General features: G+C 43.7%; 2 protein-coding genes across 2 annotated transcripts; both read right to left on the minus strand.

Annotated features, from left to right (window-relative positions):
* Positions 1 to 2259: 2259 nt before the first annotated feature.
* On the minus strand, positions 2260 to 3885 carry LOC147977475 (uncharacterized). Its single transcript, XM_087521179.1, has 3 exons — positions 3653 to 3885; positions 2586 to 2680; positions 2260 to 2489 (listed from the first exon to the last, which is right to left on the minus strand). The coding sequence occupies exons 1-3, from the start codon at positions 3883 to 3885 to the stop codon at positions 2260 to 2262; spliced, it is 558 nt and encodes a 185-aa protein (XP_087377305.1).
* A 7625-nt stretch (positions 3886 to 11510) lies between these two features.
* LOC125553310 (aquaporin PIP2-5) lies at positions 11511 to 12721 on the minus strand. The gene has a single exon (XM_048717122.2). It carries the CDS (start codon positions 12651 to 12653, stop codon positions 11778 to 11780), a length of 876 nt encoding a protein of 291 aa, XP_048573079.2. The 5' UTR covers positions 12654 to 12721; the 3' UTR covers positions 11511 to 11777.
* Between the last annotated feature and the right edge of the window lie 3726 nt (positions 12722 to 16447).

The following is a 16447-nucleotide window of genomic DNA, read 5'->3' on the forward strand; positions in this document are numbered from 1 at the left end:
CTCGCACCAATTCTATATATTAAGGACCTATGTATTCTATGATACAAACATCTTCAATTTGTGGCAACCTTATGTCGGCGATTGTATGTAGGCTAAGCATCATGAGACGGCACAGTCGCCATTCACTCGAGACATTGCGATAGAGTCACCCGTTCAATGCCACATCAGTCCACCCCAACAACATATCGTCAATTCTCCCATTGTAAGTACCTCGCAACGATGCATACCCAGGATATGGTATGACCTTTCAAAACTTGTGTGTAAACCCACTGTCGATGTTTCATACGCAGGATAAGAAACCTGTGATGGCAGAGTCCCCAGTCACACCACATGAAGGATATATTCCACATAACAAGGTGAGAAGGTTTGAGATGGCACAATCCCTAGTCACTCCACATGAAGGATACATTCCAGAAAAGCAGGTAACAACGCCGCAATGTTGCTATGCACATAAAAAGTTATGTTTGCCCCTTTACTCATTGAATGTATTAACTCTGATGTTAGATACTAGGTGTTGGTCATGGAATTTTTTGTTAGTAGGGATGATGAGATGTCACATGTCCCGAGAGCATACTTTGATGAACACCCGGCAAAAGTCAGAATTTTTGAACCCGCCAAAGTGACCTACGGTCTCATTATGAGTGAAATGAGAGATACTTTTGGTTGCAAACTGGGAGCAGAACTGTACTACTTCTTACCCAGGTCTGCGTGGAAGCTGCCAGAAGGAATGTTCTTGATTGCAGGACCAGATGATGTACAAAAAATGCTTTCTGATCTGAATGGCAGCAGGACATGTCACCTGTACATTGTGTACAATAGAACTACAAGTTGTTTTCCCGAGGATGACATTGATTCAGAGGTTCAAATTTTACATGTTACATGCATCTAGTTTATGGCTACGTATTTTTTGAGTTCTTCCTAATACAATTCCTATGGTTTTTTACAGTAAGTGAGAATCCAAGAAATGGAGGGTCTTGCTAGAGAGTTGGGAGAGAAAGACCAAGAACAACTTAAATTGTATGGTTACATTGATGTTAAAGAGAAAAAGGTTGAAGCACATGGGTCGTCGCCAAGCCCGACGCAATCTCCAACGACGCAACGCAAGAGGTCACTGGATTTTGACAGTGCAGAAGACAATATGGAGTAGGCTCAATTGTTTTTCAACCAGTTTAAGCTTCAAACCAGGATTATTTTTTTGCAAACAAACATTTTTTTTTCTGTTTCACACTATGTTCGCAATTATGGTACAATTTATTCATGAGACAGTTCTTTGAACAACAATGCATGTGTTTTATGATAAATCATACAGTTGTTTGTGAGATGGCATTGCATCTAAAGAAGTTTCCATCTATAAAACTTGGCACGCAGTCGCATCGGAATCGCGTATCACGCGAGAGGCGTGCGTCGCACGGGAGCGCGTCGCACGGGAGCTTGTTTTCGGGTAGAAATCATAACATAGTTCGGATAGATAAAGTTCACGTCCGCCACCCGCGCATGCAAACCCACGTCGCCGCCATTCCCATGCATGCATGCCTCAGGCGCAGACAACAAGATGGCCCAACGGTCCATCCAGCGACCCAGCAGGTGAGGCTGGCATGGGACGGCCCATCCGAATTAAGCCCAAGCGAGCGTCGCGCCGGGCACATCCCAGGGGTGCATGGAGTTTAGTCCCACCTCGCCGAGCGAGCGGAGCTAGCACCGGTTTATATAGCGGGCTGAGCTTTCCCTCTCAAGTTCCTTTCTAAAGCGGGCAGCACATTGCCTAACCGTCTCCGTCCCTGCCCTGTGGGGCCTACTTGCTACCTGTTATCACAATCCGACGGGCCTCTGCATCCTGGCCCAATAAATGATTGGGTTACTAGTCATATGCAGGCCGTTGAATTGTGAACTTTAAGCGGCAAGTAGGCGGGCTTTTTTGTCATATTTCATTTTTTGCTTTTGTCACCATTATTTCCATTGCAGCCAGTCCATCATGCTGCATTTTGCACTACTAGGAAAAAGGCTATAGATGGAATGGACACTAATGGCGCACCTGTCATGTGGTGCGTCACTACTATATAGCAGTAACATCACATCACAACCATAAGTGTTCTGCACCAGCATCATAACAATCACATAACTACATAACAAAAGCAAACTTGTTCATCATTACAAAAGCAAACTTGTTCAACATAACAAAAGCAAACTTGTTCAACATAACAAAAGCAAACTTGTTCAACCACATAACTACAAACTGAGACACATAATACAACAAACAACTCAATATCCCCAGTAGTAGGGGTCATCCCAATGATCCCCCGCCTCTTGCCATTGCTCCAAACCTTCTTTGACGGTTTCGATTTTCTTCCATGCCTCGTAGGTGATGTACGCATCTTTCACTGCGTACTCGATGAGGTTGTTTGGTAGTGGGCTGTCCCCCCATCGTTTGTGGTCCAATTTCTTGTTGATCTTCCCCTTCATTTCCTTGTAGGATGGGTGGATGAGGCTGGCTGCAAACTCAGCCAAAGACTGTCACTTCTTTCCATTGTTTGGAACTCTCCATTTGCGCTGCATGTCGACGTACTTGTCGGGGTTGATCTCCAAACCAGACAACTTCAGCTTCTCCTTGTCACCTCCAATGGAGAAGCCAACAAAGGTGTACAGCTTCTTCTCCTGCAGGAGCGGGCGGAGTTCCTTGGGCCTGCATCAAATTAATCTGGTGCATCAAATTCATGTACTTCAAAAACTTCAGAAACTACTAATTAGACAGAAACTTCAAAACTAGTATTGCATCTACTTCAGAACTTCAGAACTAGTATTGCATCTACTTCAGAACTTCAGAACTATTGCATCTACTTCAGAAACTTCAGAAACTTCAGAAACTACTAATTAGACAGAAACTTCAGAACTTCAGAACTAGTATTGCATCTACTTCAGAACTATTGCATCTACTTCAAAAACTTCAGAAACTTCAGAAACTACTAATTAGACAGAAACTTCAGAACTTCAGAACTAGTATTGCACTCTGTTGGAAAAGGCAGTGCCTAGGAGGCGCTAGGCAATGGCCAACCGCCTCGCCTAGGGCATAAATGGAGGTCTAGGCAGGGAAAGCAAAGAATTGCCTACCCAAGCAAGAAATCATGCCACATACTGCACATATATGCCAAGCAAGTTATATTCCAGTGGGAGTAGCCAGTAATTACCTTATTCATATGCCCTAAATTAATATCAACACCCATATAAAAGTCACAAATACACTTCGAGTAAAAACTATATTACCGCCTAGGCCGCGCCTAGGGTGCTTAGGCATCGCCTAGGCACTAGGCAAAGGCCAACCGCCCCGCTTACGCCTACCGCTTTTTCCAACCTTGTTGCATCTACTTCAGAACTTCAGAACTATTGCATCTACTTCAGAAACTTCAGAAACTACTAATTAGACAGAAACTTCAGAACTTCAGAACTAGTATTGCATCTACTTCAGAACTTCAGAACTATTGCATCTACTTCAGAAACTTCAGAAACTTCAGAAACTACTAAATAGACATAAACTTCAGAACTTCAGAACTAGTATTGCATCTACTTCAGAACTTCAGAACTATTGCATCTACTTCAGAAACTTCAGAAACTACTAATCAGATAGAAACTTCAAAACTTCAGAACTGGATGTTTTTACCATTTGGTTGCCGCGGTGATGTGGTATACCAGGACGTGATCCTCCACGCATAACTGCAGAACTGCAGCCATTTGCGGATGTTCATCTTCCCTGGTATACTCGACATCAATGCCGATCGACCGAGAAACCATGCCGCCGAGCCTCCTCCTCATGTCGCGGATCCTCTTATCGGCTTCGTCTGGATTGCTGGTGCATACGACATCCAACTTCTCCTTCAGGTGGATATCAACCATGAGCGGCACGGTGTAGTCCTACTTCTGCCCGGGGACCGGAACGTCATCATCGACCACCAGCGGCTCCTTGCCAGACGCCTCACCACGATGATGCTTGGCAGACGGAGGGGAGTTGCTCCACGATGCCTCCGCCATTCTCTTGGCAGACGGAGGGGAGTTGCTCCACAATTCCTCCGCCATTGCCCTCCTGGCCAGCGATGATGGAGGCAGAGGGGAGTTGCTTGATGGTGGAGGTAGAGGGAGGCAAAGGGAGGAAGATGGAGCGGCAATGGAATGAGGAGGGAGGCAAAGGGAGGAAGATGGAGCGGCATTGGAATAGGAGGGGAGTTACCTGCGTCGTGGTCGTGGGGAGTTGCCAGTGGAGGGGAGACATGGGAAGTTGCCAGTGGAGGGGAGACGTGGGGAGTTGCCTCCAAAACTGAAACGCCCTGCCCTTTGGCCCTCGAAAACTCTGGAGGGGAGACGTGGGCCCTTTGGTTTCTCCTGTTTCTGAAACAAAACAAAAAAATAACAGCCATATTTTGCTCTAAAATTAATGATCACTGCAACCATATTAGGAGATCAAAAATGGCACCAAAATAGTCACTGCAGCCATCCAAAATGGCACCAAAACTACACCAAAACAACATCAGCCAAAACAACATCCAGTGGCGCACTAGTAGTGCGCCATTAGAAGGCAAAATCGGTGCGCCACTAGCATGCCTTTTCCTAGTAGTGTTGGCAAGAACAAGCTAGAGTTGTACACACCCTGATTTAATGCTGCATTTTCCAAGTTTTTGTATTTTTTTAAATTTATAATGCCCTCTAGACTGACTGCTGAAAACATCGGTCTATGCCTCAAGGGGGCATTGTAAAATTATTTTTTTCAAAATTTTTCTTTCATAGACATGTTTGGCACATGTGGGTCACCATGTACAAGAAAATTTGGGTGATTTGGAGGTGGTGGAAAAATTCACCTTTTTTCAAAAACTTGCTTAAGTTAGACCAAATGGTCCCTCTGGAATGCGGGCATTTTTTCGACCACCTCCAAATCACCTCAATTTTGGCAAAGATGATCTATTCCACAAACAAAACTAGGTTTCCAAGTTTTTGTATTTTTTTGATTTTTTTTGAATTTATAATGCCCTCTAGACTGACTGCTGAAAACATCGGTCTATGCCTCAAGGGGGCATTGTAAAATTAATTTTTTTCAAATTTTTTTCATAGACATGTTTGGCACATGTGGTTTACTATGTACAAGAAAATTTGGGTGATTTGGAGGTGGTGGAAAAATTCACCTATTTTTCAAAAACTGGCTTAAGTTAGACAAAATGGTCCCTCCGGAATGCCGACATTTTTTCGACCACCTCCAAATCACCTCAATTTTGGCACACATGATCTCTTCCACAAACAAAACTAGGTTTCCAAGTTTTTGTATTTTTTTGAATTTTTTTGAATTTATAATGCCCTCTAGACTGACTGCTAAAAACATCGGTCTATGCCTCAAGGGGGCATTGTAAAATAAATTTTTTCAAAATTTTCTTTCATAGACATGTTTGGCACATGTGGGTCACCATGTACAAGATAATTTGCGACCTGCATGCAAGAGTCGGGGACCTGCATGTGAATAGTGATTCATCAAGGCCTTGACAGCTACTGGCACAGCGGTTGCCGCTCGATTTGCATGCAGCGAAGATGAATGTGCATGGAGGTTACTCAAAGATTTCCAAGCACACCCCAGTGGGCCCTGCTTATTTAAAAAATACGTCAGTCATTATTGCTCTGTAAATGAAGAATATGCATGACAACCATAGTAAGGGTGAAGAATCATATTCATCCTACAATGAGGACCAACGCTTGCTAAAATCAACTCGATGAAAGTATTTAAGCAGGTAAAGGAGCTGCTCGAGGGGCGAGGTGGGACTATTTTTAGTTAGACGAGAACAACACGCGAGATCGTACGCGACGTGGGCCGTCCGGAGCTGCAACCTCGGATGGCCGGTGTTTGGGTTGACGTAGGAAAACGGCCTGCCATGCATGCATGGCGTCGGTAGTCTCGCCTAAACGATGGACACGCACCGAGCCAGCCATGCAGACCGTGGGATCGCGCGGGAGATCCGTCTGGCGGCCGTGTGTGCGTGAAGAAATACATCACAATAATTATTCTAGTCGACAATAACAAGTGGTCCATGCTAGCCCTTATTCCTGTTCGAAATACATCATCATTCTTAAAGTTGGACATCAAATGATACACACAGAAAATGGAAACGAAAGATGTCGAACTAATACAGTAACATGGCAGTACAACCGCACTTCACTAAATTACTGTCACGATGAAATAGAATGTAAAGACCACGTCACACAGAGCTGAATGGCACACGACGTTCTCTGGCTCATCGTCGGTTCATGCTGTATGTAGATATCACAGTTTAGCCTCGAGATCCTACACAGAAGAATACAATAAATCACATGGACATCAATTATGAGTAAAACACATGCAAAAAATAAATATGAACATATTTCGTACCTCTAGCAATTTAGCGCATTTATGTCGATTGTGACCTGGTTTCTTGCAATAGCCACAGATATTCTGTGATCTTGACTTCTTTGTCTTTGCCTGCAGCCTTTTCTTCGGTGCACCTCGTCCTGGCACATGCACGGGATCCAGAACCTTATCAACTTTCTCCGAGTGCGGCATCAACGGGCCAAACCTAATGCTGTTATGCTGAGCATTAGTTGACTCCTTGCTGTCAGCTTGTTCAAAACTTCATTGCTTGCCTGACTTGTTTCATGAGAAATTATACCACAACCAAAAATAACAGTGATGCGGTGGTGATTCAACTGGACAAACGGCACGAATGGCAGATTGTATTTGTTGGTTCTGTATGTGCTATCGAAAACAATGACGTCTCCGAAAGCCTCGTAGTCAAGTCGTGACTGACTATCAGCCCAGAACAGTCCCTTCAGATGGCCATGCTCGTCTACCAAGTACTTGAAGAAAAAAATCCACATCCCGCTCTCGCCTCGCCATCAGGTGCATGATCACCGTATTAGCATCACCGGCACTGATTGTCTCCTGCTTATTAGTATGGCAGAAATTATAAACGTCCCTCTTTATGCATCCAACCTTATCAAATCCACCGTATTGAAAGCACAAAATATCCATAATACAGTATTTGCGGATCCCACATTTTTCCATGTCCGCAATGTCCGCTTTCTGCTCATCGCTAATTCGTCTGTGCGAACGCAGCAGACAAGAAAGATCCCGTGGGGCTAGAGGATGGTTGTGCTCATCGATGAAATCCTTGACAAACCACCGACCGGTTTCCTCCTATCTCGTAATGACCAATTTAGCATTACACCCAACATGAGTTAAACTTCGTGGCCTCCTCTTTCTATCTTCCATCTTTCTTTTCATGTGCTTCTCTTCGCGAAACCCTTGACGACCACACACAATTTTCCTTAAAATTATGTATTTGTTGGATCCATCCCACTCAACGTAGCTTTTCCTCACACTAAAACCTTTTTCAAGAGCATATTTGTTGTAGAATTCATAGCCTTCAGCCTCACTATCAAACATCTTGCTGACAACATTTAGATACTCGAACATACTCTCATCACTTGCATACGCCATGTCTTCCTGCATATGACATGTGAGGGAAACCAATCATCAACATCTTTATGTTTATCAATGTTGCAGGTGTAAATAGCTCATAGGCAAAGACAAGTGCATGGAAAAGACTTTGCTCGTTTGACATGTGAGGGAAACCAATCATCAACGTCCAACAACTAGTATCTCATCTTCCTTTAAACTATATTTCATGCACTATGCAAACCCAAAGTGATGATGACTTTAATAAACTAAATTAAGTGAACTATGGAACCAGTATCTCATGTTCCTTTAGTATATCTCATCTCAAACGTCAAGTAAGTCACTTTTTTTCTGCGGTACCAAAGTAAGCAATGCCCTCAACATCTTACTTAAACAAACATGATGCGATTAGCTCAAGAGAAACTATGCCACGATGAAGCTTTCCATTCGTTGTTCTAGTCCGTACCCGGATCTTGTGGGGTTGAGGTTGTACTGCATGCATGGTGGAGGGGCGCAACGGCCAAGAGAACGAGCAGAACGCCAAGCCAAATTCATAGCTTAAGGATGGTACGCGCGAAGAGATGGGATCGCCCGCCGCGGTCGACGCCAATTCAGCCGGTGCAGATCCGGCCTTCTTCTTCTTCGGTGACGGCGTGGGGGGTTGGGGTTGGTTGGGTGGAGGACGAGGACGATGAATTTATTCCTCTCGCCGGGCAGGTCGAGGACGGAGAAGGTCAGGAGCGGCGAGCGGCGGCGAATAGATCGGAGGAGGATTCTGAACTGGATCGAGTAGACATGGATCTGGTCATCAGGTGATCGGTTCAAGAAAAGATATTTCCCCCTGGACCATTATGCCCTTATCGCAAGTAACATATTAAATTTAATCAATTAAAATTCCCCGCAAGATCTGACGGCTAATAAAAATCAGACGTGATCAGACATGTAAGTACTGCTAAGTACTCCGAGTACTAACCCAATCACCGTAAAACTGCTCATTAGAAAAACGTTTGTAGTTTTTTTAAAAGTAGAGTCTATATTTAAAAAGTTCACTGTACATTATAAAAAAAGTTCATGGTACATTAAATAAGTTAACTGTATATAAAAGAAGTTCACCGTACACTTAGTAAAATCTTGAGTTTGTATTTATAAAAATTTCAACCTCTATTGGAAGAAAATTCAGCATATAATAAAAAAAATATTCACCTTACACTAGAACATTTTAAAACTGCAGAATAGAAAAACCCCCCGGAGGAAACAAGGCCAAAATAAAGAAACTGATAAATGAGAAATAAAATTAAAATAAAGAAATAAAAAACAGAATGAAAATTAATAAAAATAGAAAACCAAAAAATGTAAAGAAAAAACAGAAACTAAAAAAACAGCACTAGGCCGGCCCATTGCGTCTCAGCTGGTAGGGTTGTGTGGTTGGAGGCTCCTCCCAGGTTTGTGGGCCAAATAGGGATTGTGGATCTATTGGACATCCGTTGGTGATTTTTGATGATCGAAATGTGCATTTCTATGTCCGTTTGGTGATCTACGTAGTTTTATTCATTTTGCATGCTTTAGTATGGCTATAGAGTATTGGATATGAGATACACAGATGTGAATGACATGATTTAAGGAGCCCGGTCAGTGCCCGCAGACGCATCCGCAGGCGTTTGAGGAGCAGGATTTGGTGACTGCGCATGTAGATGCTCTTATACCTACATTGTTTCAAATATGAAAGGCACACGTTTTGTGTTATATAATCTCTTGATAGCTGCCCGAAATCTTTCGACCCGTTATAATCCTAATCTATCAAGAGCTTTTACTTGTCTCCATTAGAAAAGAGCAGGTTTTGAGCAACCCGGGCATGCAGGCACGCAGGCGTTGGTGTGGGAAGGAAGGACCAGCAAGCAAGCTGCTCGTTCGTACGTACACCGGCACTGCCGACTAAAATTAAACATTTTACAGTAGATTAGGTTTTGTTCTTGTTCCCCGGGAAACCCATGCATGTGACCAACTATGTACGTAAGCATTGGCATGCAACAAAATATTTAGGAGCTAGCTAGAGATCCAGATCCAGAAAGCAATGCCTTCCTGCGTAGTACGTGTACACTGACTTTGCATATGCATGTGTATGGTCCCGGCCGGTCGACCACACCACACGGCCGGTATTATTTGTAAATCAGGTGAGAGAGATACTACTATACTGCAGCATTTTGTCGCCATCGATATATATGAATCATCTGACACCATTCATTCCGATTCAAATTCAATTAGTCGGCAGCTAGGTTTGTCCATATATTTTCACACCGGCCGCCGGTCTCGATCACACTACTGCTGCTGCACAACTACGGCCCTTCATTGTGCTTGTTCCCCGGGAAACCCATGCACGTGAGCAGCATCCAGTGAATTTCAGCCATGGGTAAGACTACAGAAATTCTACTCCCACCTACTAGTTATACAGAAACTTGACGTACTGTGTGAGGAGGAATAACCACAAAAATTAACCATCGACATATCGATCTAATAATGTGTAAGATTTTTGTTAAATTGTTACTCCCCATTCCATACCTGTGACATAATCAATCCCCTACTAATCACATAAGTTGTTTCTTCATTTCCTGGTTCTTTGGGTGTATTTGTGACACCTGGGTGTGGGGGCGCAATCACACTTTTCTGAGGGCATCCTGGACCGCACGATTGCGTCATGATTTGGAAACCTGTTTGGCCTTTGCATATGTTTTAATTTAGATGGGTTCCATGCATGCCACATTTGGCATATGCCACGCATCTCACCTCCCATGTTTTTCTTTTAACTTTTGAATTTGAATCTATTATATCTTTTGAAACGAAAGTGCAATTTATGCTTGTTTGGCATATCCATGTTCCTTGCGACGAGACCGTTGAAACAAGAACAACCTCGAATAAGCTTTGACAAAATTTTAAAACTTCAGCAAGTCACAACTATTAAAACTTGATAACCATAAACCCTAAACAGGAAATGAAACATGGTAAAACTTGGTAGGAGTATGTACTCCCAACATCTACAATTCTACATGACACGGATGGGATAAGCAGAGATAACTAAGACTAGTGAGATTGCGTGAAAAAAGGAATAATGGTAGGAGAATAAGGACTCGTACTGTCGACGATGATGCGTGCATGATTGTTTTTGCATGTAGCTGCATGCATGGCCTTGTCTGGGCCACTGAGTTTGTCTGTCTCTCCGAGGAAGAAGCTAATCTATGTACTGTGGAGCGCAGTGCACATACGGTGACACCTCGACTGGTCCAGCTAGACACGTACGCCCATGCAACGCCGCGGAACAAAGCAGTTGTAGTAAAGTGTCAAATACTAGGAGAATTACTATGCATTGCACGCAAGGTAATTCAGTTAATTTGGCGCCATGGATATATATGACCTGACACATTAATTCACGCATCAAATTCATATCCAATTGAATATTTGTCCATATTCACAACCCTGCGGGCAGTAGTACCACCTGCATGTACGTGGTACGGTGGTCACTGCACCCTGCCTGTATGCTGTATGGCATGCATGCATGTACATGCAGATGCGGATCCGGTGCATGATGCTGATGAATGAACTAATTTACATAGGAACACTACTATATGACATATATAGGGTTTGAGAGAAACCACATAATGTATTAGTTTCAAGTTAATTTTTCGGGTTTTAAATTAAAACTACACAGGAAAATTTGAAAGATTCCCGTAAAGCGCAAGTAATTTAGTGACCGGCCAATCTGGTTAAATTTCATACGAAATAGACATAGGGTTAACGTCTTGGTTTTAACTTCAAGTCCTGTGTCCCAACTCAAACCGCATTGACAAAATTGAATTTTATTGCAGTAGACTAGCAATCATTCAGTGTAAAATGTCAACTAACATCAAATTACAAGGAGAGTGAAGAGAGATGACGTGACATAGAGAAAGAAAACATGAATGTGACGTGAGTGACACTGCTGATTAGGAAAAAAAGTGAGAGCCAAAACTGGTAAAATGAAAAATAAAAATAGTTGCAAAGTGAAAGTTGGAAAGTGAAGACAAGTACAAAAATCATGGGAAGTAGTATTTTGGTTTCTCTCACTAGATAGTCATGACATGCATGGGGTGTGTTATCTCTTGCAGTAACTAGCTAACACTTAAGCCCAACACTAACATACAATACAATGCATACATACGTTCAGTAACACAACAACATACTAATTGACCAGCGATTTTAACAGCCACACGGTGGATCCATCCATAATGTGGATCTCAACTCATCTACTAGTAGATACGGAACGCATCAATGGATGGATGGATGGAAATAGCTAGACTGCGCCATCGTAGTTGGACCGGAAGATGGAGCTGTTCCTGAGGATGTACTGGTGGTACACCATGGCCACGGCGGCGCCGATGAACGGGCCAACCCAGAACATCCACTGGTCGTCCCAAGCTTTCTTGTCGTTGTACACCACGGCGGCGCCAAAGCTCCTCGCCGGGTTGATACCGGTGCCGGTGACGGGGATGGTGGCGAGGTGCGCCATGAGCACGGCGAACCCGATGAGCAGCGGCGCCAGCACCGGGACGTGCGGGTCCCGGGCGATGCGCTTCGGGTCGGTCGCCGAGAACACGGTGTACACGAGCACGAAGGTGCCGGCAATCTCCGCGATGAGCCCCGCCGTCCTGGAGTATCCCGGCGCCAGCTCGTTGGCGCCGCCCCCGTAGAGCGCGTAGTGGTGGCCGCCGTGCACGGCCCTCACCAACGCCGCGCCGCAGATGGCGCCCACGCACTGCGCCACCATGTACAGGAAGGCTCGGGGAAGGGAGAGCTTGCGCGCCAGAAGCAGCCCGAACGTCACCGCGGGGTTGATGTGGCCGCCGGAGATGCCGGCGGTGCAGTAGACAAGGACGGCGATCGTGCCGCCGAAGGCCCACGCGATGCCCAACACGCCGGCGCCGCTGCACGCCTGGGCGTCGGTCTGGCGCTTGTGGCCGACTACGGTGGCCAAGGCGACGTAAACGAAGAGCAGTGTAGCTGTGAACTCGGCGATGACGGCACGGTACAAAGACCACTTGCCCAGCTCGCCTGCGTCGACCAGCGGCCCCGGAGGAGGGTCGAGGTAGTCCTTGGCGCTGCCGTTGCTGATAACTTCATTGTCGATGGCCTCCGGACTCAGCTTGCCCTGTGCTGCTGCCATAGGCATGATCAATCTCCGGCTCTCGGCTGATGAATCAAGGATCAATCAGCAATGATGGATGGAGATTGGGTGTCCATAACCTGGCAAGGATGCATGTATATATAGAGCATGGCCAGCATCAGTGAGCATGTATGGGTGCCCCACCATAGTGCCACGCACCATTTGCATCTTTTTATTACTGCGACAAGTGCCATTTACTACTGGTTTACAAGCCATACCTCTCTTTTTTTGTATACTTTGGGAATCAACAAAAGGCGGAGCCAGCAGAGGGATCGGGTGGTGATGGAGATAGGGATAGTGAAAGGATCAAACTGGACCTAGAGGGGGTGAATAGGGACAACTACTAATTAATTACTTTGATTATTAGCAAGTTTAGGCTACGTGGAAAAGTGTGGGCCAAAACAATGCTACGGTGAGATATACAAGTACATGATGCATGCAAGGTCAAGTGAGCAAAGTTAACCACAAGTAAATGAGTTACGGTTAGGAACAACCAAACACCACACAGACGAAGATGTATTTCGATGTTCACTTCCTTGAAAGAAAACTTGTCACCGTCGTAGGGGTAGGTGTTACCATGAAGGTACCCTCTTATCCTTGTGATATCACCATGAAGGCAATTCTTAACCACTAGTGGTAGACCTTGAGGGGGAGTCCAAACTTTTACAAACAACGGGGTAAGTCACAAGTTGATTCCTCTCCTGGATGCGTGTTATGGAGAGAGGCGGGCAATATATTTCAACAAAGGACAATTTCTGATACAAGACTAGAAATCTATGCCGTTAGTCTCAGCTAGTACAGAGGTTTAGCCCCCTAAGAATAACAATTACTCAATAAACTCAAAGGCGAACCCAAATTCCTTCATTGGAAATATAGACCGGTGGCTCGTCTCTCTTTTCCTTCAAAGGAGTGGAATGATTTGACCAAGGGATGTAGAGGTTATGAAGCTTTTGCGATTTGGAAAATGGGGTATGGGAGCGTAAATAACTGTTTAAATTATAGGTAGTAAAAAGTAAAATAAATAAATAATTACAACAGGTGGAGAATATGAGAATATATCAAAATAACTGTTTAAACTATGTTAGTCGAAATACTTTCATTATCGCACATTGGTGAGATAGTTTTGAGCTGAGCCTTCAAAAGCATTTCATCAACGAGCACAAGCCGTGACATAATTTTTTTTTGCGGGGGACAAGCCGTGACATAATTAACCTCCCTGTATTTGTCCTACGCATTGTCTTTTGATTCCCTGCTCATGGATCTCATTCATCAGATGGGTTGTGTTGAGGCTATTTTCTTTTAGTGGTCTGCATGTGATGATCCAACTATTCCTCTCTTTATTTACTACTCTCTCCATTCCCAATTACTTGTCTATTTGTCTAGATACGGATGTATCTAGACATGTTTTTAGTGTTAAATATATTCGTATCTAAAAAAGTCTAAAGCAATTAATTTGGGACGGAGGAATATCTGCTAACCGGTTGGTGAAAGTGAATCCTTCTCCCCGGCAATCGAGCAAGGACATTGCATGGCAACCATCGACATTGCAGGAATTGTAGAGGGGAAGGACCAGACACGTACGCTGCCGACTAAAACCACACCAATTTGACGAAAATGCCCTCGGTCAGATCATTAAGCATACAAACGATAGGACAAAGGTACCCGCCACAAAATATGAAGCACACAAGGATTAATGGAGGACGGCGTAAGCTTAATTAGCGAGCTGTGGCATATTCCTGGATGTGTACGTCGTAGATCGGTATATGCATGCGACGCAGCATGGATGGACGGATGCAAATGGAGAACCCCCTCCGTTCCACAATACATGCCTTTTATTTGTCAAAATATAGATGTATCTAGACATGTTTTAGTGTATAGGTACATTCATTTTTGGACAAATGAAAGTCAAGTATTTTAAAACGAAGGGAGTACATGCGTGCAGCTGCCGGCACTATGCTATGCATGGCTCCCCGTGCTGTGTATTCCGGATGAACATGACTCTCCCATTCATGGGTGTTTTGCCAAATAAATATCCAGCGGTTGTTTTCTTTTTTCTTCCACAAACGGTCGACTTTTTTGTCTGGCGTCCAGCTGTGAGTTGCTAGCCTTTTTTTTTCCCACCTCTTCGTTTTCGTAATCGCCGTACAAGTGCTTCGAAGGATGGCACCCTCAAATGTGACTTTGCCGACGTGCTTAGCCGGTCATCGACAAGGAACCAGAGGATTACAACAAGTTGAAGCAACCATCACTCGAAGCCTCAAATTTGCTGCTCTTGGTGACATCACATGATCTGACCTCCTAAGTCCCCATCCATCATTTCGTTTCGAGAGGCATCGCTTTTGGAGAAACAATTTCGCAGTTGGGGTGCTGCCACCAGGGTGGTTGATGTTGCTACATGACTATTAGGATCATGCCAATTGTTTTCATTTTTGTAAATAATTTGATGTGTGCATGATTCATGTCTTGACTAGCTCTGGAACATATGTTGTTGCAGAGGTGGGATGTACTCTTGATATTCATATGTTATCATTATAAAGAGAATAAGGAGCAACGGTAACCACCGGACACAGGGCAAAGAACATGGTGATCAAGGTAGGATTTTTTAGCACGCCAATGAAAATAGTGGTGATGATGATTTTTGGCATGCCAAGTGTTCTATTATGTAATGACTATTCTTTAAATCATTAACTCCTTTGTACGAGCCACATTCAGTGGTATTGGACATTGGTGCCCGTGTCCCTAGATCGGATCATGAGCTTTAGCTATGTTTTCCTTTTTTGGCCGGTCCAAGCCCTACCGCCGTAGTGTTTTCCATTTGCAGTGTTTCGCATGTGTAATCTCCTGATTTGGTTCTCTGTGACCATCTTTGGCTATAAATAGGCTGGTATAACTGTTTCAACAAAATCATGTTTATGTAATCATTAAGTTGGTCTTTTAATACTAGCTAGGTTCAAGCTGTAGAGTGAACAACCGACCACGAATATATGAACCCAAAAGCTCGATGGAGCATCTCCTTAATATAGGTCTCCCTACTTGTGGGTGTTATACAACGGTGTGGCCAGTGTGCCAAGTAAGTGACTAAGTTGACCCCTCACAAAAAAAATGTACCGATAGAGTTGATGAAGTTAATGCATATGCGCCATGATTAATCCAGGCTTAAGGATTTAGATTAGATGACGTAGAATTTCAATATGCAAGGACAAAACAAATCTTTTTTTCATCATATAGACCAATTAAATCATTTGACATAAGAGCAAGTAATTGCAGGCGCATAGCCCGCTTACATGGCACTTTTGCCTCTGCGGCTTAGAGAGACATGAACAAATTTGGAGAATGGGCTCCTTATGCAAGAGTCTGCCTCTACACATGCACCTAGGCAAATACAATAAATTTGAAGAAACAGAAAAGAGAAGGTGGAAAAAAGTACTAGTCTTATAATCTACTTTATAGCCAACTTAATTGTATGAGGGATTATAAATGTCGATTTTACATGACATATCAACATGCTGTAATGTTGGGGTATCTATATGTTGTACATGTTGAGGTAGCTATGCTAATTTTATATTTGTAAAATTAATTATCATGTGTGTTAAATATACCTCATGTGTTGCGTTGTGCTTGTGCAACATGGATGGATGATTAATGGGCTCCCTCAGACTAGTCATGGTGGGAGTAACTTAGATAGTAACATAACACACACAAAAAAAAGTTTGTGTATGTGATATAAGTAGTTAGTGAGGAGATATGTGTTTGTGGTAAATATTTAATGTAACATAACGCAACCCAAAACAAAATAAATC

Source organism: Triticum urartu, chromosome 4A (genome assembly GCF_056163025.1).
Source record: "Triticum urartu cultivar PI428250 chromosome 4A, HENAU_Tu73, whole genome shotgun sequence".
Classification (NCBI taxonomy): Eukaryota; Viridiplantae; Streptophyta; class Magnoliopsida; order Poales; family Poaceae; genus Triticum; species Triticum urartu.